At 44.9% G+C, this 25,945-nt stretch overlaps 1 protein-coding gene and 1 long non-coding RNA gene across 4 annotated transcripts in view; one reads left to right on the top strand and one right to left on the bottom strand.

The window, feature by feature from the left end:
• Positions 1–24,015, top strand: part of KDM4A (lysine demethylase 4A) — a 44,272-nt gene extending 20,257 nt beyond the window's left edge. For all 3 annotated transcript variants that reach the window (XM_058303742.1, XM_058303744.2, XM_058303743.2), the window contains exons 12-22: positions 6,147–6,267; positions 8,914–9,095; positions 10,706–10,910; positions 11,371–11,447; positions 12,477–12,532; positions 14,214–14,322; positions 14,665–14,850; positions 19,180–19,350; positions 22,135–22,254; positions 22,512–22,604; positions 22,735–24,015. In XM_058303742.1, coding sequence (XP_058159725.1) covers positions 6,147–6,267; positions 8,914–9,095; positions 10,706–10,910; positions 11,371–11,447; positions 12,477–12,532; positions 14,214–14,322; positions 14,665–14,850; positions 19,180–19,350; positions 22,135–22,254; positions 22,512–22,604; positions 22,735–22,875 — 1,461 coding nt within the window. In that variant the 3' untranslated portion in view covers positions 22,876–24,015. The remainder of the gene's footprint in view (positions 1–6,146; positions 6,268–8,913; positions 9,096–10,705; positions 10,911–11,370; positions 11,448–12,476; positions 12,533–14,213; positions 14,323–14,664; positions 14,851–19,179; positions 19,351–22,134; positions 22,255–22,511; positions 22,605–22,734) is intronic.
• A 182-nt stretch (positions 24,016–24,197) lies between these two features.
• On the bottom strand, positions 24,198–25,878 carry LOC139439683 (uncharacterized). The gene is made up of 2 exons (XR_011649683.1): positions 25,512–25,878; positions 24,198–24,765 (listed from the first exon to the last, which is right to left on the bottom strand). It is a non-coding gene; the product is annotated as an uncharacterized lncRNA (long non-coding RNA).
• Between the last annotated feature and the right edge of the window lie 67 nt (positions 25,879–25,945).

Here is a 25,945-nt window from a genome sequence, read left to right as displayed (position 1 = left end):
TATATATCTGGAGAGAATACATTTTAAAATGCAGACATTCAAAGAAGCAGAGTATAAATACTCATCACATAGATTTAACACTTGTCAAAACCTTGCCCTATTTGCTTCATCTGTCCATTTTTGCTTGCTAAAGTATTTAAGCAAATCCCAGTTATCTTGTCATTTCTTCCTTACTTCAGTGTGTATCTTTTACAAACTGGACATTTTCTTAGAATAACCAGTTTGCCTAACAAAATGAACAATTCTTTGGCATCATCTAATACCCATTCCATAATCCAATTTCTCCAGTTGTCTAAAAAAAATATTTTACAGTTGGCTTGAGTCAGTGTTACAGCAAGGCTAATAGTTTATTATGTTTCTCTAAGTCCAGGGATGTGTCTCCTCCCCTCACTTCAACTCCCTCCCCCCTTGACTTCAGAAACCTTTAGATTGTTCAATGAAGGGTATTTTTAAGCACTGTACTGATTTTTTTGAAAGAGCATTCTGAAAGTATTGAAGAAGTTTTTTTGGGAAAGGTGGGGGCAAAATTAGAAATAGTTGTCTCTTGAAGGTAAAATTATGGATGAGTTTAACTTCCTACATTTATGAATTTTTAAAATATGATTAAATATGATTTACTATGTTGTTTTTTTTAAATTATTTTATTTTTTTCAAGGAGGTATCAGGGATTGAACCCAGGGCCTCAAACATGGAAAGCAGGTGCTCAACCACTGAGCTACATCCGCTCCCCAGAGAGTTTGTTTTTCAAATTTTGTTTTGTTTTTAGGAGATACTGGGGATTGAACCCAGACCTTGTACATGGGAAGCAGGCACTCAACCAGTTGAGCTACATCTTCTTCCCAGATTGTGTTTTTTTAATAATTTTTTACATCAGGAAGAGGGGAAAAAGATTTGAAAAGGGAATCCAGTTAGGAATTTGTTCCTTTAGGACCTGAGCTGGGCAGTAGGAATAGGGATAGGGAGTAGGAGATGAGTTTGGGAGCTCTTAGAAAGTAGGAGCATAAGACTGAGTGACTGTGGGGTGAGAGGGCAGGGTCTTGGTTGACTCTGGAGTTTCTGGTTTGAGTTACTGGATGGATGGATAATGGTGTTGTCATCAGTGTAGGATAGAAGTTTTAAAAAAATCGATGGGTTTTGTGTATGGGTCAGGAAATGAGTCCGTTTTTGGCATGTCATGTGTAACCTGCTCATGAGGTATGCTATGGAGGTATAGATATACAACCCTAAGCTCAGGAGGAGGGGTCTCTAGGTTTGGGAGTCATCAGGAAGGGTACAGGTGGTGGGTGTGTGTGGAAGAGCTTACCTGTGGCATGTGTATGGAGAGAAGAAAAATTTTCACTGGGTGGGTGGAGGTAGCTAGGGAGCCCAGGAAAGAGTGAGAAGGAGCAGTTGAAGGTTGGGGAACTGGGAGAGAATAGGATGTCCAGAGGCAGGGGAGAAGGAAGCATCAAGAAGGTGGGAGATCTGGGGAGTGTCCCTTGTGCTAAAGAGCAGGAGCCCACAAATGTGTGTGGAGCAGATGAAGACAGGGAGAGGGTAGTGACTGGATCCTAGAGGTCTGAGGAAGTGAGAGGAAATGGCTTCTCCACTGTAGGTGGAAGGGCAAGAGGGAATGGCTGTAGATGGTTTTAGGGTGAGAGGAGACAGGAAATTGTTTCTGCTGGTCTTTCCTCCTGGAATAGTCAAATACCTACCTCTGTTTATAGTAATCCAGACCTCTTTAAAAGCCAGTATTCCTGGAAACTTTTCACTGCTTCCCATCTAGTTCTCTTTTTCTCTTTTGATTCCCTGTGGTAATTTGCTTTGTTCTTATGACTATCTTGACTTTTAATGCAGTTGTCATAGATTGGTGAAGAAGATAAATTTCTAGAAGTCAGACCCTACCCACACTAGCCTTCCTTCTTGAGGCCCCAGTATGGTCTCAGGGCTTGGCCTGTGATGCTCTGTAAATGTGGAATGAATGAGTAGAAGGTCAGAAGAGTTTTAGTAAGAAGCAGACATCAGGATTAGTTGGATGGTATGGGACACTGATAGTCAAAGCTTGGGGGCAGAAGCTGAACAACTTTACCCATCCTTGGAGAGCCTAATAGCATTGGATCTATATTTGGAAATAGCTGGCTTCTTGAGAGATCCCCTTGGGTTTCCATTCCCCAAGCAGATGCCATCCAGCTGTAATTTAGGCTGCTTGCTGTTCAGTTTATGTGCCACCGTTTATTTCAAGGGCCTTTTTTAGGGCAATCTGGTAACCTGAAGTTTTTCTTTGGTAAAGTACCCTCATTGACTGCTGAAGCACCAAAGCCTTAGAGTTTTTAGCTACAGATGGAGCCATTGCGATGTGACTCCTTTGAAAGTTCTTTAGTTTAAGTTGCTTTGGAAAAATGAGGTCCCAGAACAAGGAGAGAGCAACTGATTCTCCTCAGTACAGAACAGACTACTTGGGAACACTGACTTTGGGTGTCAGATGTTAGAAGAGGGAACAGAACTCAGGAGCCTTGAACTCCAGTTCTGTGGCAGGCAGCAGGCTCAGAGACCCTACAGGCTGTCTCATCCCATTCTAACAACGAGTCCTAAGGGATGGGGTTCATTACCCGCATTTTCCCAGTGAGGTTGCTACTTGCTCATGTTCACACAGCTAATTGGTTGAATGAGATTTGAATGCAGCCCTTTCTTTTATGTACAGAGGGAATTTAGAAACTGTAGCAAATCCCAGGGAAAAGCAGCACTGTGAGGAAGAATGTGGATGCTGCGTAGCCAGAGGAGTATTTACCAGGAGAAGAGAAAACTGAGGAAGACATTAGAATACTTATATAGATCTAACTACTTTGGTCAGAGACAGCATGATGATAGTAAAGAGGGCATAGGCTTTCGACTTGAAAACCAAGAGTCCCTCTGGCTGGGTTATAGATCATGTCTTATTCATCTCTGCATTGGCAAAGGACCAAGCATGGTATGCTGTGTTATGTATGCTGGGTACATAGGAAGTACTCTGAACTAAACAGATAAAGGGTAAAGGTGTCCTCTTCCTTCCCAAAGCTGCTTTCTGGTGGTCTTGAACTTAACCACTCTTACCTTCTCCAGTACTAGGACCTATAAAGTGATCTGTCTCCACCTCCTACCCTGCATTAGTTTTCTCTTGCTGCCGTAACAACATATACCAAATGTTACGGCTTGAAACAATATAAAATTATTATCTTATAGGTCTATAGTACAGAGGTCTCAAATGAGTCTCATTAAGCTAAAATCAAGGTGTTGATGTTTTCTGGAAGCTCAGGGGAGAGCACATTTCCTTGCCCTTTCCAGCTTCTATAGGCCACTCGTGTTCCTTGGCTCATGGCCTGTTGTCCATATTCAAAGGCAGCATTGTCAGGCCAAGTCTTATGTCACATCATTCTGACACTGACTCTTCCTCTATTTCTCTTTTCCACTATTAAGGGCACTCGTGATTCTATTAGGCCCACCCAAATAATCCAGGGTAATCTCCCTATTTTAAGGCCAGCTGATTACCATGCTTAATTCTTCTTGTCTGTGTAACATTAACAGGTTCTGGGAACTAGATCGTGCACATCTTTGGGGACCATTATTCTGCCGTTCACATACCCTGATGTCTCCTCTTTCACAAGTGTCTGTCTTCTCTGCTTCTAAAACCATATTCCCATAGCCTTTATTCTAAAATGTAATTCTCTGGAAGAAATTGCCTTCTTGAGCTACGATCTCTTCCCTTCCTTTGATATTGATCTTCTCAATTGCAGCATCTCTGCGCCCTCTAAATGTACTCCCTCTTTAGTTCCTTTCTATCTGGCTAAAAGACCTAATCCCTCCTGACTGCTGAGTCAGTCCATTGGCTCTTTATGCCAGTGGACTGACTCCTCCCCTCCTCCCTTGGCTTTTCTCTTACCTCTCTGCTTTTGAGTCTCTTTTCTTCTTCCTCCTGTCCCTTGAAGGATTGTTCTTTAGTCCGCTTATTTGTCATTGATAATCTCATCTGCTCCCATCATTTTAATTCTGAACTTGATGCTGAGGATTCCCGGATCTATAGTTCTTGCTCTGACCTCTTTTTTTTGCTCTAACCTCTTTTCTGCACCCCAGATCTGAATTACTTATTGTCTCCTGAGTGTTTCCAAATGAAAGATCCACAGACATGTATGTCGTGTGTACCAGGTATACAGCAACTTTAACCCAGCTTGTAATTACTGCCCTCTCCGTCTCCAAGTTCTCCTCTCACCTTAGTGATCCAGGCTAGAAGTCTGCACCATCTCTGCTTCTTTGTTTTTTCATCCCTTTTCCTCTAGTCTCTGCCACATCCCAGGTTTAGGCCTGTTATCTAGGAGGTCTTTGAAATAGGGAATGTATAAAGACTTAGGGTGGAGGAATAAAATAATAGAACTTCAATTCATTTTTGTCTCATATTTTTAGAATATTTTTTAAAAGTATTTTGTCTTATTTATTTATGTATTTATTTAATTCATTTCTCTCCCCTTCCCTGCCCCCCCCAGTTGTCTGCTCTCTGTGTTCATTCGCTTTGTGTTCTTCTGTGTCCCTTTGTATTCTTGTCAGCAGCACCCAGAATCTGTGTCTTGTTTTGTTGCGTCATCTTGCTATGTCAGCTCTCTGTGTGTGCGGCGCCACTTGTGGGCAGGCTGCACTTTTTTGCGCTGGGCAGCTCTCCTTGTGGGGCGCACTCCTTGCGCGTGGGGCTCCCCTATGTGGGGGACACCCATGATTGACACGGCACTTCTTGCACGCATCAGCACTCGTGGGCCAGCTCATCACACGGGTTAGGAGGCCCTGGGTTTGAACCCTGGACTTCCCATGTGGTAGGTGGATGCCCTATCTATTGGGCCAAATCCGCTTCCCTTGAAGCTTTTTGATGTACATTTTGAAAACCACTGGTTTAGGCTGTTGAAGTAGATTAGTCTTTGTTGGGTGTCAATAACAAAAGGTCATTAATATCCTCACTTCTCCATTTTCCTTCAACACTGCTCTTAAATCCAGATTACATCCTCTTAGTCCATTTCTCCACACTTTCTTCCTTTCTTAGGCAGGCCTTTCCACAGTGTAGATGCTTAGTAAATAGTTGATGAACAAATGATAGAATGAATAGGCAAATGGACACTGAACTTTTGTGAGATTTGTGTTTGGCAGGCCAGACTCTTCTACCCGGCCATGCCTCAGGCTTTGAGGCTCAGAATTTGGTTTTACTTGACATTCCAGATCTGGTCCTTAAGTTCTGAGGTTCCATGTAGTTCTACGTGTTCTTCTCTGAAGAGGCACTGCAGTGCTGTCTTGTTTTCTGCAGTACTCTAAGCATTGGATTCTACAGTTGCAAATTGGCCCTCTTCCAGACCTCATTTCCTCATTTAATGGATTATGCTAACCCTGTCTCCTAATGTCAGTATAACCAAGTTTTAAATATGTTGATTAGAAAGGAACTTCTATGTTGAATTACTGATTCAATCTTGTACATCTTCAACCTAATTACATTTGCTTTGACTTTATGTAAATGCAATGTTAAATCAACCTTTCCCTTTGCAGCTAAGGCCAGAGTTTTTGATACGTTCCCTGTCCTGGCTTATGTTCTTCTCTGAAGAAGAGGAAACTAGCTGAGGAATTACTAATATCAACTAGAGCTAGGTTTTGACAGTATACAAGGAGAAGTTGGCCTGTTTTTCTTTTGATGGATCAGGTGCTCCTCACCCTTTTGAAGGTTCTCTGACTTTTCAAGCTTGGGTGGCCCAGCTGCCTTGGCATATTGTAACGTAGGTGTTTCTGGCTTTCTGGTCCCAGGAAAGGGGCACCTGAGCTCATCTGGGGTTCTCAGACAGTCTTATAGCAGTCAGCCTAAGGGAAGAAGCATGGCTCTCATTCAGAGTACAAGTAGATTTATTGTAGGTACATTTGTTTCAGGCTAGGAACCACACTTATTAGGCACAAATTTGACCCTAAAATTTTACATAATCCCAATTTAGGTTGGTTTGCAAGGCACTGTCATTTTGTTTTTTTCTAAGGTATTTTTTTGTCTTTGATTTTACATTTTGTTGTGTCTCTCTGTATCTCTCTTCTTGCCTTGGTTTTCATTGTAAGACTAACTTCTACTGTGTCTCCAAGTTGAGCCAGACAGATTTGATTTTTTTTTATGGTTTGCCCAGGTTGCAGATGAATACATGTTTTCCCTGGAGGAAAATAAGAAGTCCAAAGGTCGTCGTCAGCCCTTAAGCAAGCTCCCTCGCCATCACCCACTTGTCTTGCAGGATTGCATCAGTGATGATGGTAAGTGTTTTCTCTCTTTACTAGATGGAAATCGTTAGGACTTGCTCTGACAGGATATCAGGAGACCAAAGTGAGGGATAAAAGTGTGGTTTGGCTACAAAAGGAGAACAGGATTTTCTTTTATATCTAATTTGCTAACCAGAATTCATGATATGTTTGAGCATCTTGGAATGTACCTAATATGGGATAATTGTATGCCGGCTTTATGATTTCTCACCTAAGAAGTACAGGCTGATTTTTCAGGAAATTAAATTTTGTAAATGATGCAGAGCCCTGTGCTGCATGTGTGCTTACCTACAACTCGGCAATTATTAACATTTTTCCAGAGGGAAAATGTCTCTGTGTTTTATGTATATACATACAAATGTACATGTACATACATACATATTTGTTGTACCACTTGAAAGTAAGTAGTACTCATCAAGTTACTTCACTTTGAGTATACCAATATGTGTCTCTTAAGACTTATCTCCTCTATAAACTATACCATTATCACACCTAAGAAAATAAGGAATAATTCCATAATATTCTCTAATTTTTAGTTCATATTCATATTTCCCTACCTGTCCCAAGAGAGTTTTATAGCCTTTTTCCTTTTAAACCAGTATCTAACCCCATGGTCACACATCGCCTTTGAAAGTTATAGCTTTAATTTCTTTTAGTCTAGCACTCTTCTTCTCCCACTTCTTTTTTTAAAAACATTTTAAATTGAAAAATAACATACGTATAAGATACCATACACATAACATAAACACACATACAACTAGAGATAAATGCATACATCTTAACTATACAGCTCAGTGAAGTTTCACATATGTAAACTGTAAAATTTTGATTCTTGCAATTTTCTCTTAACATAATGAGCATTTTCCCTTGTCACTCATATTCACAGAGTGATTTTTTTTTTAACCACTTTTGATTTTGTAAATGGAACAGATGTCAGTGTATTAATGTGTTAGTTGTGATTGTGAGCCTGTTTTTTTCATTTTTCCATTTCCTGCCAGTCACTCTTGTTTGGCCTAGGATGTAGAAAAGGTCTGCACTTGGCTTTTGGGCATGGCTTTTGACTGGGGCTGATTTTTGGGGCACATAGGGGTTGGTTTTTGTTGTCTGCATTGGCCTTACTGCTCTCCATTGGTCTTCACTGAGGTCACACACAATGGCAACTGCCAGATCCCTTTAGATTAAACATGGCTATGAAGGTGGAGTAGATAACTATTTATCTGTACTGAGTTGAAGTTGGCCAGAAATGAACAACTTCATTTAGTTGCAATATTTACTCTTACTAGAGCTTTCCTTAGGCTGCTTTGCATAGATATTGGGTCTCAGTGAAAGCTTTTCTGTTCAATTCCTTGAGGACACGAGGTCGTTGGAGTGGTTGTAGCTGGAGATTATTGATGCCCACACATAACTCCCTTCTGTGATCCCATGCGATCCCTCCTCGTGGGGCTGGTACAGAGCCAGTCTTCTGTGAAGTGCTCTGTATATGGAGGATTCTTGGATCACCTTTGCCAAAGAAAGGTATAGCGATAGTAGGGAGCACCTGGAGAAACTCCTTAGTTTATTTTCATATTTGCTTTTATGTTTACCAAACCGACATATTTAAGAGTTCTGAACTTAATGAATTCAGGCTTAAGTGAAGATTCTCCTCATTCACCTGTAGCCTTCAGAATTACAGGGTTTCCCTTACCTCCTTGACCTTGTTTCAAGCCCTCCTTGAAATAGCAAGTTAGCAAAGATTTTTGTTTTCCATTCAGCAGTGGGTCCCGTTTGTCTGGGAATTTGTACCCAGAGGAGATTTTTCTTTCCTCATGCAGTGCTGAGGTCTGTTGAGTCGTATGTTCTGCTGTCTGTAGTAATTGAGACACAGATTTGTTGTCTAGACCAAAGGTCTGTGAAGGGCCAGACTGTGAATATTTTAGGCTTTATAAGGCATATATGGTCTCTGTCATGTGTTTTCCTTTTCCCCCCCTACCCTTTAAAAATATAAACACTATTCTTAATAGTTTCCTGGCCAGACTGGATTTGACCTGCCAACTTTTGCTGGACTTGGGGCCTTACATCTTGAGGTTGGGAAGAGGATTCATCTTGGACATGTGGCTCTGGCCTTCCTCTGAGGCAGTGCCAAGAGGGGTTGGTCGATCTTGCTGTGAAAGGGTAGAACTTCCATGATCTTTCCAGAGGGAGTTGGAAAGTATTCACCAAGGTCCATGATAGAAAAATTAAAACTTAAGCTTTGCCTTGTTTCCCTTCAGCACAACCAAAGGGAAAACTCTAAAGGGTAAAGGACTTAATGTACTAGCATTTTGTAGTCACCAAGGAATAAGATTTCTGAGAAGATTGTGTTTGTCTCTGCTGCCCTTGGGCAGAAGGATTAAGGGCCAGCAGCTTTTAGGGGAGAAGAAAACAGGCTGAACCATGAATAAGACTAGTTTGAGAAAGGGGTACATGCAGGACTCCCCACAACATCATCCAGGTATTGGAGTCTATTGAAAATCACTTCCTGCCCTTTGCCTTTGTCACACTTAGTATCTTGGGTTTGGTCCAAATCTAAGACCAGAAGTTCTGGCTTAGGTCATTTGTTCTCCAGAATGAGCCAGATGTGCAGGTGCAGGTGCTGACTCATGTTTCTGCTTCCTTCTCTAGAGACATCTGAACAGCTGACCCCTGAGGAGGAGACTGAGGAGACGGAGGCCTGGGCCAAGCCTCTGAGCCAGCTGTGGCAGAATCGACCCCCCAACTTTGAGGCTGAGAGGGAATTCAATGAGACCATGGCCCAGCAGGCCCCTCACTGTGCTGTCTGTATGATCTTTCAAACTTACCATCAGGTAAGCCTGCCCCATCCCCTTATTTTACTCAGGTGCAGCAATCAGAGGGAAGCTGGATTTGATTGTGGGTACACAGCTTGTCATAGGTTGTCTTAGGGAAGGCAGTTTTTTCCTTAGCATTCTCTTCCCATCCGTGTGTTGGTTGGGCTCAGCGAGGCAGATAATCCTGCAATGTGGGTGATCACTTGATAATGCTTTGGAGAAAAGTTGAGGCTGTAGTTTAGACTCTGGGGGACTCCCTGCTCCCCTTGCACAACTCGCTCATCTAGCCTTGGAAAACTCACGGACTTACTGTTTGCAGAGGAAATCTGCTTTTTTGTTATTCTAGTTAGTGATTATTCTTGCCAGGTGGTTTGTAGTCTAGGTTGGTTGGTCAGAAAGACTGCCAATTTCTTCACTGCAGTATAATGTCCAGTGAAATCCAGGTCCTTTAATGTTGTCTCCTTTCTTTCCTGATTGCCACAGTGGCTGTTGGCCAGTAGCCAAAGGGAGCTTGGGAGGGGGGGAAACAGAGGGCCTGAGGAGGTGGGTTGGGGCTGGGAAGCACTATTGTTGCTGAGCTCAGCTCCGTCCCCTCCTGGGACATTTTGATGGCTTTGCAATCATGGAGCTCTTCAAACCCAGGCCAGGAAGGCATTCAAGGCAGCATATGTGCCCGGTAACCAGCTCAGTTTCAGCTGGGACCTGCACAGGGTGGCAGGAAGGTAACTAGTCCCTCCATGGTGGCTTAAAGTGGCATGGGCTCTGTTGAGCCTGTCAGAGACCCAGGTTCATGCTTTGCTAAATGGAACCCCATACCAACACACTTTTAATAACTCAGTACTTCTTTCCATTTCCACTGTATAAAAGAAAAAAACAAAGTACTGCATGTGTCATTCCTGTGAGGGAAGTGAATGACCTGGTTGTTACTGTCAGCAGATCTATTGAACGGGGGTGGGGGGGCTGGAGTTGCATGAATAGCATATAGAAGTTGAGAGGTTGCTGGGTCTGTCCTTTGAACAGGGGTGATGGTGACTCTCCAGCAGCAGAGCCAGCAGGTATTTGCAGGCAGCATATTTGCCAAGGGCAGTATATGGACACTGTGTCCTGGATCGGTTCCGAGCCAGGAACAGCAGCTGGGGCTCTGACCATGAGACTGTGCTCAGGGATCTGCTGACATGGACCACTAGAGGAACAGTGCTGGCCCCTTAGGAGCTTCTACTCTGGGTGCTCTCTCTGGGTGGGCCCCATTGTAGGCTTCCCTGTGTGGGGTGCAGCACATAGGGAAGACTACAATAGCAGTTTAGCTCCTGGCATCACAGTGCATTTTATTACCACTTGGTTTGGGAAGATTGAAATCCCAATTGCCTCTTACCTCGCATCCTTTTTCTCAGTTGTCCCTGGGGGCCTTTGTTTGATGCTGCTGTGAGAAATTGAATTGAGTCATTAGAGGTAACTTCAATTAGCAGCTCAGGGATAATGGCTGTGCTGGAGGTGGGGTGGGGATGGGGGTGGGTGTTTAGCCAAAGTCCTATCACTTAAGACATCTAACTTTCTGCTGATGGTGCAGGTGGAAAGCTGAGCACAGAGGTATTAGTTCACTGAGGTATGCACTTGCTCTCTCCTCGTAGGTTGAGTTTGGAGGCCTTACTCAGAACTGTGGAAGTGCTCCAGATTTAGCCCCCCAGAAGCAGAGGACCAAGCCATTGATTCCAGAGATGTGCTTCACTTCAACTGGCTGCAGCACAGACATCAACCTTTCCACCCCTTACCTTGAGGAGGATGGCACCAGCATGCTTGTCTCCTGCAAGAAGTGCAGTGTCCGGGTCCATGCCAGTGAGCACCTCTCGCCTTTTAAAAGCTTTTCATCCTGTACCTGGAGCACGGGCCTTCTCATTGGAAGTTCTTGCCACCTATTGGCTCCCCAGTACAACTTCCAGTGACCTTCCCCTCAACCCCAAAAGCAAGGATTGCTTCTGTGTTCTCGGGAGTTTCTTGCTGGTTGATTCTGGTTTTAATTGTCTTTGCGGACCCATAGGGTCCATACTTCCAGTCAACTTTGGGATGTTCTCTTGGTTGTAGATTTCAGGAGGGGATTAGTTCCCACTAATCACTAGGTGTTTGTACCAGTAAATCTCCAGTTTCTGACCTTTTGAGACTGGGCCATACTATTGCTAGAATTCGGTTTTCTGTAGGATTTAGTTGTACCTTTGGGAGGTGTTACATGGAAAAGTATTGCAAACCTACATTCCAACACAGATCTCTGGGTTTTATTTGCTTATCTCTACTCCTGTAGGTTGCTATGGGGTCCCCCCTGCAAAGGCTTCTGAAGACTGGATGTGTTCTCGGTGTTCAGCCAATGCCCTGGAGGAGGTGAGTACTCCCACACTATGTCCCCTGCTTTGCCAGGCTTTTTGCTTGGGATAGCTTCCATCATTGTCCTTATCCCACTCTGTTTCTCTCTTCCCTATGAGACTTTGAGTTCCTTCATTTTGGACTCTCTATCCCTGGTGGTGTGCATAGGGACTGGCATATGGTGATGTTAGACAGTGAGTATTATCAGAATAAATTCTCATGACAGTGGTTGCTGTCCACCTGTGATAGCACGGAGTCTGGAGGTCTATTTGTTCACGTGTGGAGCTGGCCCATGCGCAGTGCTGATGCGTGCAAGGAGTGCCGTGCCACGCAGGGGTGTCCCCGCGTAGGGGAGCCCCACGCACAAGGAGTGCGCCCCGTAAGGAGAGCCGCCCAGCGCGAAGGGAAGTGCAGCCTGCCCACAAATGGCGCCGCCCACACTTCCCCTGCCGCTGACAACAACAGAAGCTGACAACAACAGAAGCGGACAAAGAAACAAGACGCAGCAAATAGACACAGAGAACAGACAACCGGGGTGGGGTGGGGTGGGTGGATTTAAATAAATAAATAAATCTTTTAAAAAAAAAAAAAGAACAGTTCTAGATCCTCCTGTGGAGGAACCAGCACCTGCTTTATGAAATTTAGCTGTTTGGTTGGAGCCTTAGGACAGATGGTTCATTTTGCAGCTTTCCCTTCACTGGCCCCCTGTACCTTGGCCGTACCCCATATAGGAAGCATTCACAGCCCTGGAGTGCCTTGAGTTTGAGCAGAGTACCATTCGTGACTTTGCTAACAGTTGTTATTATGAACAGAAACGGTGAAGAGGATTGTGTTAAATTGAACAAATACTTGGTGCACTGTAGCCCCAAGTGACCTTTCTGTCATCCGTCTGGGAAGTTAGGTTACATTGTACATAGGTTAAGCCCCACATGCCATTAGGTTGCTTTCTTGTGTGGAGACTGCAGTTGCCCAAAGGAAGTCAAGGGGAAAGCAGATTGGATGTTTATGACTTGGTGGTAACCACTTTCCTCCCTTCTTTTTTGGCAGGACTGCTGTTTATGTTCATTACGAGGAGGAGCCCTGCAGAGAGCAAATGATGACAGGTGAGGTTTTCTGAGCATTGTCTCAGAGTGCACCAGCTTAATTCTGAAGCAGCATGCTGAGGCATTGCGAGGAGAATGGCTGTTCAAATGTGTGATGAAGATCTGGGAAGCACATTGTTTGGAGCTGTAGTAGCATCTCTTAGACTACTTTAAAAAGTGGGATGCCAATAGAGCCGAGAAGTCCTACCCTTTCCACCTTCAACGTTTCCTCTGAGGCAAAGATGAATGTAGCATCCTCCTCTTGGAAGAGCTAAGAATGGACTTATGAAAGCTGTGTAAAGATGGTGCAGGGACTTTGTGGGCTGGAAGTGAGGGCAGTTACCTTGACGCAGCTGGGACTGGTGTAGAGAGGTGGCCATGGCACAGGCCATTGAAGCTTTTCCAAACAGCAAATTCTGTGTGGCTCAGATTTGCTGCTTGGAATAAGGGCAGGTATCTTCTGGGAAGACAGAGAGACTCTAAGGAGAGCTTAGGCAAGTTCACCCACTATTTAATCAAATCAGTATAAGTTTTTGGACTTCTAAGCTCAGAGTTGGGCCTCTCAGCTATCAGGTAGCTCATTTTTACTGAGCTGCATCTTTGTGTTGAGTCTTGCTTAATTGTTCTGAGATACAAACAGAGGATAGATGAGGTTTTTACTCTGGAAGAGCTAGCTATCTAGGGATAGCACAAGTCAGTGAGCATTCAAGTGGTCAGTGCCTTGATTCTAGCTAAGATCCTGTGGGAACTTGTAGCATGCCTGTTTTCCAGCCTCCTGCCTCACAACAATCCCCTTCATGCTGCCCCACACAGAAGGCCTGTGTGCTGCTTCTACTTCTTTAAATTCACATGCTGCCATTACCTGAGCTTTTGTGTTCTACTGAAGGACAGCTCTGCTAAAGTTCTTCCTTACTTGGAGTGCAAATGGCTTTGCTTGAGCCTCCCACCTTTACATTTTAATGCTTCTTCTGCCCTCTAGGGTCACACAAAACAAATTTGTTCTCACTCCCACATAACAGCCCTGCCAAAACTGCTGAAAGCTTCTGTGTAGCCCCAACACCAGCTGTTGTAGGTTTTCACCTGACCTGATTTCAAGAACTTTCACCATCTTGGTGGTTCTCCTTTTGGTACCTGTCAGTTTCCAACATGTACAGCCCATTATTTTTAATCTCTAAGGATGTCTAATGAACAGACTTCACAGAGGAAATGGGGCTTGGACCAGCCTTCAAAGAGTGGGTCTGATACGGATAAATAGAGCAGAAGGGAGAGGTCATTTTAGCCCAGGGAAAGGTTTGGGTAAAGGCCTAAGATGGGAGGGTTGTAATTACTGCCAGATTGGGGCACTGCTGGAGGTATTTTCAGAAATCACCCAGGTCCTGTGGTAAAAGAGGTCTGCATGGAACTTTCCAGTTTCCTTACTTCCTGAAACCTGCCACACTTAATTAGCTTTGGCTCTGCTCATTTTGTAACAGAGTGTGAGTGAGTTGGTGGTGTAGGAAGCTGCTGTGTGTTAACCCAGGGCATGTGGTGTGGGATCTCTTTCCACATACTCAGTGTTGAGACGTGTGGTTCTTGCTTGCTGCTGGAAGTCAGGAGTTGCATCCGATTAGAGAGGAAGCACTATCAGCAGGCTTACATTAGAAGAGAAGGTCACAAGGCCTTGGTCCTAGAAGTGGCTAAGGTAGCCTTTGTTTTTTGACAGGTGGGTCCACGTCTCATGTGCTGTGGCAATTCTGGAAGCAAGGTTTGTTAACATTGCAGAAAGAAGTCCAGTGGATGTGAGCAAAATCCCCCTGCCCCGCTTCAAACTGGTAAGGAAGAAGAGATGGGCTTGTGAACTCTCCACTTAATTATCCTTCTTAGAAATCTCTGGGTGGAAGAGAGCATAGCATTTCTGAGAGTGTCCTGGCTTGGCCCAATGGCTACTCTCTGTCTCTTGGTTTTGGTCAGGGTTTGTAATCCTCACCCTATGGTTAAAATTCCTAAACAAAGTCACCCATAATTGGACATGAGATGAAAGAGGGTATGTGTGTCTTGTTTTAGGAAGGTAGTTGGTTCTTGCTCGTTTGATCTGCATAAGTGGGTATGGGAGCAGTAGAGCAGGGTGTACTGTTATTTCCTGAAATAATTGGCTTGCCTCCCCTGTGCTGCAGAAATGTGTCTTCTGTAAGAAGCGGAGAAAAAGAACTGCTGGCTGCTGTGTGCAGTGTTCTCATGGTCGTTGCCCAACTGCCTTCCACGTGAGCTGTGCCCAGGCTGCCGGAGTGATGATGCAGCCAGACGACTGGCCTTTCGTCGTCTTTATTACCTGCTTTCGGCATAAGATTCCTAATTTGGAGGTGAGGGAGGGTGCTGTTCTGGAATCTGCTTGACAGTTTTCAGGATCATTTTCTCTAGACACTGTCCATTTATTGTGTCAGCAAGTATTTCCTTAAGCACCATGCTTTACGGAGAGAGCAAATGAGTAAGGGATTAAGATGTGGTCCCTGTCCAGCTCTAGTCCCTGCCTTGTACTTCATAAGCAAACCAAACTGCTTGTGGTTGATTCCTTGTGATTATCTATTTACTTGTTGGTTAAACCCTTTGTGGATCCTTTGATAAATATGGATGTTCTTATTACTTAACACAGTGTCAGCAGCATAACAGAAGCTCTGTAAACATGAAATAGAGGGGAGAATTCCCAGCAGTTAACCATTAATTGCCATATAGTAGAAATTACTGGAGTTCTTTAAATGGTGGCATCCAGAGAAAGAAGCATGTAATTAGCTAGCTAGAGAAATTATGAAAAGGATTTGAGGAAGGTGGCATTTGAAGTGGGTTTTAAATGATAAGTAAAATTGTGAAGGGGCGACCATTCAAAGCTTCAGAAAGAGAATGAGCAAGGCCCAGAAGAATGAAAATGCAAGACTGGTTCTGGGAACATGGCAGGGTATGCTGCTGGAAAGGCAAGTCTGTGCTGGGGGATAAGGGCCCTGGACAACCATACTGAAGGATTTGAATTCAGATCTAAAGATGGGAAGAACGTTTTGAATATTGTGATTTTTAACTGTATATATATAAAATAATTTGAGGCAAAGAGACTAGTTCGGCTAGCAGAGAGTTGAAGTCTGAGACAGGACACAGGCAGAGCTTTGGGCTCATACCTAATCTTGAGATCCTCCAAAGGACAAACTTGACAAAATTAAGTGGACTGCTTTTGGTAGAGGAGATGGGGAAAGGGAGAGAATGAGAATATGAATAAGCATTGAAGATGACTCAGGTTACTCCCTTGAGAGATGGAAAGGATGCTAATATGATGATGCCATTAACTGTGATCAGGAACCGAGATAGAGGAGGGCTGTTTAGAAGGGAGAGGAGGAAGGACAAAAAAGGAAAGGTTGGGTGGACTTGGAGATCTTTGGAGCATGTTGGTTGAGCTATGAGTAGTTGGCTGGATTAACTATGATGGTTAAGATTTGGATATTATCAGCATCTGATAAGATAGTTGAATCCATTTCTTAGAAGAAATTAGTTCTCTGGAGACTCCCAATATATGGAACAGATGGCAGACCATGGTCCAGTGAAATCTACTGTGAAAATGGTGGGAGAATTTGAACACCACAGTCCAGCAAGCCCCTGGAAGGGATCAAGAGGGCCACATGCTATAAAAAAAGAGACTTTTAGTATGATGGTCATTGAGTACCCCACACTTGGGAGGTTCCATGGGATAATCAGGCTAGAAGCCAGTGTAGGTGGGGGAGGGGAGAAAGTAGGAGATGGTTTGGGATGAGTTGGAACAGTAGCTCAAGACTTTTGGGAGGATCCCTTAGGCTACCTGAACTACCAGAGATCAGAGATAAAAGGAAGAAAGTAATGTGGTTAGTATTTCAAGTCTGGAGGAGGAAAAGAGCACAGGACTCAGAGTTGGAAGCCTGATTTGAATCCTGGCTCTGTTGGGTGTCTGTTAGGTGATTTTGAGCAAGCCAAGTAATATTAGTCTTTCATGTAACATGGGTGTGATGATAAATAATTTCACAGGTTATAAAAATTAAATGAAAAATGTGTATGAGGGCATTCAACACAGTGTCTGGTACACAGTATGTGTTTTATAATTGTTACACAGATGAATGGCATCAGAAGATAGACTGCAGGATCATGAGCTTTGGGAAGAAGTAATTAAATGTCTTCCTCCATCTGAGAAGGTGGGAAAGGAAGAAAGCTTGAGCTACAGGTACAATGGTGGGCGAGACAAACATTTAGGTAGAGGGAGTATATAGTGCAAGGAAGCAGGGCAATAGAAAACCTCCTTTGGCTTCAGTTTTCTTCTTCATGTCATATTGCTTACATGGAGTCCTGCATCCTATTAAAGAGAGAGATACTGCTCTGGCAAGTATTTCATTGTTACCAGCAGGATACTGTGGGAACTAGTGCCGTAAACAGAGCTCAAAGTAGACATTTTGAGCATGGTTTATATGAGAGAGAAGAAAACTGGGTGCTCTTATCGTATCTCACAGTCCCCTCCTCATTTGACTTAACATAAAACCTGTACCATAAGATAGGTAGAGGAGAAATCAGAGCTTATCCCAGGGTGGGATGAGCCTAGTTGACTCTCTTGAGCTCTTGACTTACTGTATGTGACATTCTGCTCAAAAGCAGTGAAGGGTTGAGGTCCTTCTGTATATCTCAGTATTAGTGGTGTCCCACTGCATCTCCCACCATCTGTAATCAAAGTGGGATTGAAGTTTGTAGAGTTTCTTCATTTCAGAGAGAGGAAAGGTAAGTAGAAGAAAAACTTAAAGCTATTTAAGGGATGCAGGTTATCACTGGATGGCTTGGGTTAGTAGATGAAAAAAATATACAAGTCTGGTAGCAGATGGGAAAGACATTTAACTAGAAAAATTAAGCAGGAGGGGTTTCAAGATTCACCCCCAGATCCTACTAAATTCATTTTGGATAAAGATTGTTAACACTGTTCTGACATGTAATAAGTTTTCAGAAAATATCTTTTGAATGAATGAGAACATTTTTATGTAAAGCACTTGTCTTATAGAAAGTACTCTCTGCCTCATTGAGCTTATAGTCTAAAAGAAGAGAACGTCACATAAAGACCTGTCATACAATGTGGTAAATACAATAATGAAAAGAAGAACTCAGTAGATCACCAATTTAGAGCTTTTTACTCAGCCATTTGGGATCAGAGAAAAGTCCTTGTTGGCTGACTAAATTTGCCTTTTTTTTTTTTTTCATAAAGAAGATGTAATGAGAGAGGTAGTTGGGTATGTTTGGGTGCTTGCGAAGATGGAAAAATATTCAGTGTGCAAATGAAGTTCCAGAGGAGTAAAAGCTAGAGGTAGCATTGAGTCCCACCTATGGTAGGGGAAATAGGAGTTTGTCATGGAGCAGGATAGTGATTTTGTGATTCTCATTAGCATTCTGCTTCCTTAAATTGGCTGCTGTAAACTGCTGGTGCTCTGAGGAAATCGGGGGTACTATTGATTATTTCACTCATTTAGTCTTCAAAATTTCCTGAGTATCTTCAACATGGCATGCACAGTTTTAGATGCTATGAATATAGTGGTGAACAAGACAAAAAAGTTTCTGCCCTCCTGGCTCATATAGTATAGCTAGAAATGAGTAAAAATGTAATATATAAGATGGTGAGAAGTGCAGTGCATAAAAATAAAGCAGAATAAGGGAAATGGGAGAGGAGGTAGAAAGGAATGGCATAAATAAACTGACATTTGGAAATGAGGGAGCCAATGTGCAGATAATGTGGGGATTGGCATTTCAGGTAGAAGGAATAGCAGTGCAAAGAAAGCTAAGGTGGGAATATGGGTTGGCACACATGTCCAGAGGACAGCATGGCTGGAGCAGAGTACCTGGGTGGATTGGTGAGGAGTGATTGGGCACGAGGCTAGAAAAGTAGTCGGAGCCCAGATCCTATAGGGTCTTAGTGAAACTTTAACTTTTAATCTGCATGAAATGGGAAGCCACTGGAAGATAGTAAGTAGATGATGACATTATCTGACTTAGGTTTAAAATAAACATGACTCTGGCTACTGGGAAGAAAAGTGGGCAAAGATAGAATCAGAAAGATCAGTCAGGAGGCTAGCAAATGATCTGTGATCTCATTTGTGTCAGTTCAGAATGAGAAGGGTAATGTAGGGTACCAGAGGTGGGAGGGCCTTTATACTGGGGAGCCAGCTTGTCCTCTGCAGCTGGGGGCATCCAGGGAACCTCAGTCTTTGTGCCCTAGTCCTGAGGGGAGAGCTAATGCTAAGAGGTATGTGGAGCATTGTCTGGAGACACCCTGTGCCTTAGATTACATGTTGATTCTCTACTTTGATGTGTGTCTTAGCTGTGTGCACTCAAAGATGCTACTTGGTCAGTTCTTGGTGATAATAGGGAAGTCACAGGAGTCTTCTGGCAATCTTGGGTGAGGTAGTATGGTATAAGGACCAGTTGTTGACTGGGAGTTAGGGAAGACCCAAATTTACGGAGGAAAATATGATACTGGCTTCTTCCAGTGTCCTGGCTGGGATGTGGATTCTGAAAGGCCTGTTTCAGCTCCCATCTCTTTGCTTCATAATTTTCCATTCCAGGCTTACCTTTCCCTGATATAAAGGAGCCAACTAATCTTGGTCCCCAGTTGCCAAGTTGCGAGTAACCTAAGCCTCTGTTTCTTCCAGCGTGCCAAGGGGGCTTTGCAGAGCATTACTGCGGGCCAGAAGGTCATTAGCAAGCACAAGAATGGGCGCTTCTACCAGTGTGAGGTGGTCAGGCTCACCACTGAAACCTTCTACGAAGTCAACTTTGATGATGGCTCCTTCAGTGACAATCTCTATCCTGAGGACATAGTGGTAATGTCTGCAGGGAGCTTCTTGGGTGGTTTGGGGAGTGGGTGTCGAGATGTTATTTCTAGGGCTGGTGGGCAACTGGCTGAGGCCTGCTTGTTTTTTTCTAGCCCAGGTCTGTTGTCCCTTCCCTTCTGAACAGGATGAGTATTTGTACTGTTCTTTCTTTACAAAGAAGGTTATGTGTTATTGGTGTACCTAGCTTCCTCTAGACCAGGGGTTCTTAACCTTTTTTTGTTCCACAGACCCCTCAGCCAGTCAGGTGAAAGCCATGGACCCTTTACTAAGTCGACACTACTGTCTATTAGTTAATAAATATATCACACCCATACCAACATATCCCCATAAGAATAATGTTGTTTTGAATTTCAGTTCAAGCTCATGGGCCCCTTGTTTAGAACCCCTGCTCTTGAAGCTTGTAGGAATCAGCATTGTCTGCAGTTCTTTGAAACATGCCTGTATTTCAGTCTATCCTTACATTGCAGTGGACTCTGCAAGTCCTGGGTTTGGAATCCAACTATCATTCCAGTACAAGCTCCATTGCTTTTTAGTTATGTGTTTTGGGGAGAATTATCTAAATCTCTCTTCTACTATGTCCTCTTAGTAGATGTACACAGTCTACTTTTGGTTTTTCACAGTTGAGAGCTTTCGAACTGAGTAGGAACTGCTTAGGGACACTCTGGGCCTGCTTATGTTGTCAACACCTGAGACCCTGGAGGCCCTGCTTGGACCCAGTCCTGGGTTTCCTGGCTCAGAGCTCAGGACTTAGGTCAAATTTCCCCTACCCCACCCTCCCTTTTCATGTGTTAGACCAAACATCAAGGCAGGGGGGTGAAGCCATTCCTGCTTTTGACAAATCAGGTATTTCCCACATTTATACCACATTAGCACCATAGTTATAAAATGAACATTCATTAGCTATAAGGTAGATTTAAGTTGTAGTAAAGATGATTAGTATTTGTAGCAGTATATAGCTATGATTTGTTAGCTGTTTATGGTGTGCCAGGTGGTACTATGCTAAGTGCTTTATATAAAGTATCTCTCTCTCTCCCTCTCATACCAACCCTGAGAAGTAGGTGGTATTAACTCTAACTTACAAAACAGTGATCTCAGGACTCCTGTGTTCTCTTAAAAGTTGATGACCCCAAAGAGCTTGCTTTTTGTGGGTTATGTTTATCAATATTTAATAGAAGTGAAAACTGAGATTAATTTACTTAAAAATAAAGATTTAAAAAAAAATTTTCTCGCCTTCCCCCTGCCCTGCCCCCCAGTCGTCTGCTCTGTGTGTCCATTCACTGTGTTTTCTTCTGTGTCTGCTTGTATTCTTGTTAGCAGCACTAGGAATCTGTGTCTCTTTTTGTTTTGTCATCTTGCTGTGTCAGCTCTCCATGTGTGCTGTGCCACTCCGGGCAGGCTGCACTTTTTTCGCATGGGGAAGCTCTCCTTATGGGGCACACCCCTTGTGCTTGGGGCTTCCCTACTTGGAGGACACCCCTTCGTTGCACGGCACTCCTTGTGCACATCAGCACTGCACATGGGTCAGCTCACCACATGGGTCAGAAGGCCCTAGGGTTTGAACCCTGGACCTCCTATGTGGTAGGTGGATGCTCTATCAGTTGAGCCAAATCTGCTTTTGACATTGTCCAAATTTTGTTATTATGCAATATCAAAAAATCACATTAGTTTATATCACCAGTCTCACTAAAAAAATCCTTAGGCTTTCCATAGCTTTGAGCTCACAGTGGTGATACAACTTTCCTGAAGTTCTAAAATTCACTTGAAAGCCTTAATTTTATTACTGGCAATAGATATTGTCAGTTGTTTTCCTTGAAGTGATAGGCTTACTTCCTTCATTTTCAAGGAGATGCCTGCCAGATAATCCTAGTGTTTTAGTTTCCTAGCTGCTAAAACAAATACCATACAGTAATTTGGCTTAACAATAGGACTCTATTGGCTTATAGTTTTGAGGTTTAGAAGAAGTCCAAAATCCAGGCATCAGCCAGGTGATGAAAACTCTTTCCCTGAAGGTTCTGGTGTTCTGGGGTTGGCTGTTGGCCTTTCTTTGGCCTTTCTGTCACATGGCAGCACACATGAACATGATGGCATTGTCTTCCTCTTCCTGGTTCTCTGGACTTTCAGCTTCTTGCCCCAACATATTTTTCCTGTGGCATTTTCTGTAAGGCCTCCAGTAACAGGATGAAGACCATCCTGATTCAGGCCACACCTTAACTAAAAATATCTTTATAAGGTCCTATTTACAATGGATTCACCCACAGGAATGGATTAAGGTAAACAACATGTTTTCCTGGGATATATAACTCCAAGCCACCACACACAGTTTGTCAGTGAATTTTTCATGGTGTTCCATGAAAAAAGCAGCAAGTTCAGCTCACAATTCAATTATAACAGGTGCTTTTCCTCAAAATAGCCATCATACTTCCGTATGCAGCAAAAGTGCTTTGTGAGTACTAACCTTTTAGTCACACAGAATATTAAAACCACCTGTAGTCAACGGATAAGAGCTAACAAAATTAATAATTTTTACTACTTCACCAAGGGATATTCTTAAGTGAAACTGGCTTTTTTTTTTTTTTTTTTAAGCCATAAGCACCTAGAAGCAGCAGGAGGCATATGTATGGGGCAGACTTGACCTAGCAGGCAGGTCTTTGTTTCACTTGGTGTCCAAGTGGGAATTTATCCTGATTCATTCTTTCCTGGGGTAGGCGGTGGTTACAACTGTGCACAGGTAGACCTTCCTTTCACTCTCCTTCCTTTCTCTTGTTCCCCCAGAGCCAGGACTGTCTCCAGTTGGGTCCTCCTGCTGAAGGTGAAGTGGTCCAAGTGAGATGGACAGACGGCCAAGTCTATGGAGCCAAGTTTGTGGCCTCCCACCCTATCCAGATGTACCAGGTAGCCAGGGGTTCTTGCCGGGTAGTGGGGGTGTTTCCCTTTTGGGCACAGATGAGGCTTTGCTGTGGAAGAGCTAATGGATAGGTAACATACTTTTCAGTGCTAAGGATATACTCTGTCCATTCTGCCAAGTATGGCTTCAGTGTTCAGCTTACTTCAGTGTTCTAAATCCTTGCAGTGACCGTAGGCAATTGTAGCTCTGCCAGGGAGGGAGCCAGGGGTAGCCAAGCCAGAAGGCCTTTTTTTTCCTTTGGTAGGTGGAGTTTGAGGATGGCTCACAGCTTGTAGTTAAGAGAGATGACGTGTATACTTTGGACGAAGAGCTTCCCAAGAGAGTCAAGTCTAGACTGGTGAGTGTGTGTTTTTTCTCTGTGCCCTTGGTTCCTGCCTGGGAGGGAGGGAACAAAGCAAGGATATGTCCCTTTGTTTCTTTCCTGGGGTGGTGAACCCAAGTGCTCATTTGGTTTGCCTATTCTTTAGTCAGTAGCCTCAGACATGCGCTTCAACGAGATTTTCACAGAGAAAGAAGTTAAACAGGAGAAGAAACGGCAACGAGTTATCAACTCAAGATACCGGGAAGATTATATTGAGCCTGCACTATACCGTGCCATCATGGAGTAGATGCTTCTAGGGGCCAAGAGATTCCCGGCCATCAAGGCGAGAACACTTGGGTTCCACAGCACAGCAGACACTTGGAACTCTGAAGTCTCTAAAACTGAAGTTGTAAAAAGAAAAGGAATGAAATAACCGACCCCATCATCTTCTCACCCCATCCTCATTGCATTCCGCTGTAGTGAAAGGACAAGCTGTTCTTGGACATGTGGCAGCAGCCAGCTGGCCTCCCCCCTGAGGGGGCTTAGCACTGGAATGCTGTGGCTCATTGGTCCCAGTCCATAAGGGGTTGGCTGGGCTGGTTGTCCTGTGCCTGGCCTAGGAAGTAGCTTCCTAATGATCACCTGCACCGACTAGGCAGAGGTGCTGGTGCTTGCCCCATCCCTCCTTTTGTATTTATGTGTGTGTGTATGTATGTGTGTGTGTGTTTGATCTGGACCAGCTTCTGCCAGCCCCTGGCCTTTACTTTCATCCTTGTCTATGCAGGGCAAACAAAATGTGAAATTCTGCCCTCAGCTGAGCTGAGTAAGGGTCCCTGGGGTTGGCTGGAGGTAGGTGTGGCATACATCCAGCCCTGGAACTGCCTCAGGGGAGTGCTGGCAAAGCTGCAGTACTGAGGTGCTAAGGAATTAATGCCACCTCTTTGTCCTCCCTTGAAGGAGATGACAGATTAACATGGGTGTGTGCCCACGTCACTCTAGGCACAGAGCCCTCTGGCACAGTATTAGTGTGTGTGAGTGGGGAATACCCTGAAGGGGGCATTTTAATGATGGAAGCAGGCAGAGCCTGATGGGTGATTCTGTCAGCAGAAATTTGCAATCATGCAGGGACTGGGAGGGTTAAGATGAACTGGGGCCACTGAAGGCCAGGGGTGTTTTAGAGGTGCCTCCTGGTCTGGGGGTGGGAGGGAGCTGATTTTGGGGGGAGGGTGGGACTGGAGGACAACACTGAAGGGGTTAAACAGGTTTTTGCTCCTCATGAATTTGCTTGCCTGGGCCCAGGATTGGAGGGCTTCACACCTATACCCTATGTATACAAGAACCAGATTTATAATAATTTCCTTTTTTGTTACGTATGAACGCTATAAACCAAATTATTTTGAAAACCGGTGCATCACCTTGTCCTTAGCAATAAAATGTGTTGAGCAGAGCATTGGCTGTGTCTGCCCCAAGGAGCCAGAGTGGCCCAGGGTCAGGCTGGGGGAAGAAGCAGTAAAGCAGGCCCTGGGAAGTTGTCCCAGAGATATGGGTGGGTAACTTGTTAGGTTCTGTTCCTATGGCTCTACATTAGGTGGAGCAGGTGGGACATGGGGAACAGTGACACTTCTGATGTTGAGTGCTTTTTTATTTTCTGCTTTGGAAACGGGAAGGAAGAACGAGACCGCTTCCTCAGCCTCTAGAACTGAGTTTGAACTTTGTTCTGCCACACTTTTTTGTGTCCCGCCTGCCGGCCAGTTGTTTGCTCTATCTGCCACACTTCTTGACAAGAGTTCATTGGGCTGGTCTAAGTTTATGCTGGCATTTCTGTTCCATACAAATTATGGAAGCAGCTTGGAAGAAGGAGCACATTTTAGGTGCTTGATCAGCAGGGGATACCATCCCCCTACTGGGGTGCGGAAGCTGCTCTCTAAGCTGCCCCTGGTTGATGAGAAACTTCCTTGGAGGAAATCCCAGGCCTTTTGCCTGGTGGGTCCTTGAGGGTTGAAGTGGATAAGGATAGGGGAGCAGCAGGGCAGGGAGAGGGTAATGAGTAGGGATAGGACTTGGCGTGGCAGAGCTGCTTTAGCTGGCCTTTGGGCAGCCAGTCCCTGTGATGTGGCCTTGTCCAGGTGTGAAAGACTTGGGTCAGCTCAACTGCTCGGTGAGTCTTCAAGTCTTGGAAGTTGCCATATATTGGTCTCTGGGGAGAAGGAGCAGCAGGTCTCAAAGGTGTTTGCTTTTCATTGAGGTGTTCCCTAGGGAAACAGCAGGGGGAGCTGGAAGGACCCAGGAGTCAGGCCTTTCTGGACGGTAAGGCCTGGCAGCACGCATCTTTGGAGAGGCAGTCCCATTCTTCTCCAGCCTTTGCAGCACCCCAAACCTCCCCACCTTTGTCGCTGCTCCTGCCTCCAGCCCCACTGAAGGACATAGAGGGCTGGGTGCCTGGTCTAACCAGCCCCAGCAGAGTTCTTAACGGGACCTTTACTAGAAACTTTGCACTTTTTATTTTGGTCAACACAACCCTGAGAAACGAAGTTCAAACAGGCAATGGGACCGTCCCAATCATTCAGAAAGACTCCGTTCTCTTCCCCTACTGCTTGCCAATGCACAACAAGCCTCTCCCACCTTGGCCAGGCTCTTCTAGAAGCCTTTTTACCCGGACAAAACGCCCGTTCACAGTATGGGCCTTTGAGTTGGTACCCAAGATCACAGCCTCACAGTTTCCCCTCCCTTCAGTTAATGCCATCGGAGGAATTAAATCGTGCCGCAGCTGGATAACCGTGGGTACTCAGCTGTGGGCATGAGTGGATGGGGTGGGAGTGCGCCCGGTCCTCCTGAGGCAGCCGGGACGGTGGTCGGGGCAGAGGGGCCTTTTGCCCTGGCTTAAAATTCAATCGGAGGCTCTGAATTTGGTGCTAGGAGAGCCTGGAGCCCGGGTCTCCTTACCGTACAGGACTGGGTAGGTCGCTCAGTCTGCGGAGATCCAAATCCTTGGGCCTCAGAGAGTCCGCAGGCTGGAGGCGCTCACGGTCCGGATGGCGGATAAGGCGTCCGGCTTAGTTCCGGGCGGGTGTCTGCCTCCTTCGGCCTGGAATGACCGCGGTCTCCGCACTTGGGCCCGAGGCCGACACGAGTGCCCTGGAAGCCTACCATTCTTGGCACAAGCGAGGAAACGTGTCAGATGTAGAAATCCCGCACGCGCGCCCTCAGGGTCGTGAAGCCGGGAAGCAGGATCCGAGGCCAGGGCGCCGGGATGACACGTGTCGGTCCCGCGGGCAGGCCAGCGCCAGCCCTACCGCCCGCAGCCGGAGTCGCCGCAGGCGGGCGAGATGGGTGGGTCGCGAAACTCGGGGGCCGCGGAGCGCATTGGGCGCGCCTCG

This window comes from Dasypus novemcinctus, chromosome 9 (assembly GCF_030445035.2).
Source record: "Dasypus novemcinctus isolate mDasNov1 chromosome 9, mDasNov1.1.hap2, whole genome shotgun sequence".
In the NCBI taxonomy this organism is placed as follows: Eukaryota; Metazoa; Chordata; class Mammalia; order Cingulata; family Dasypodidae; genus Dasypus; species Dasypus novemcinctus.
This window is presented reverse-complemented; position numbering and strand designations above follow the sequence as displayed.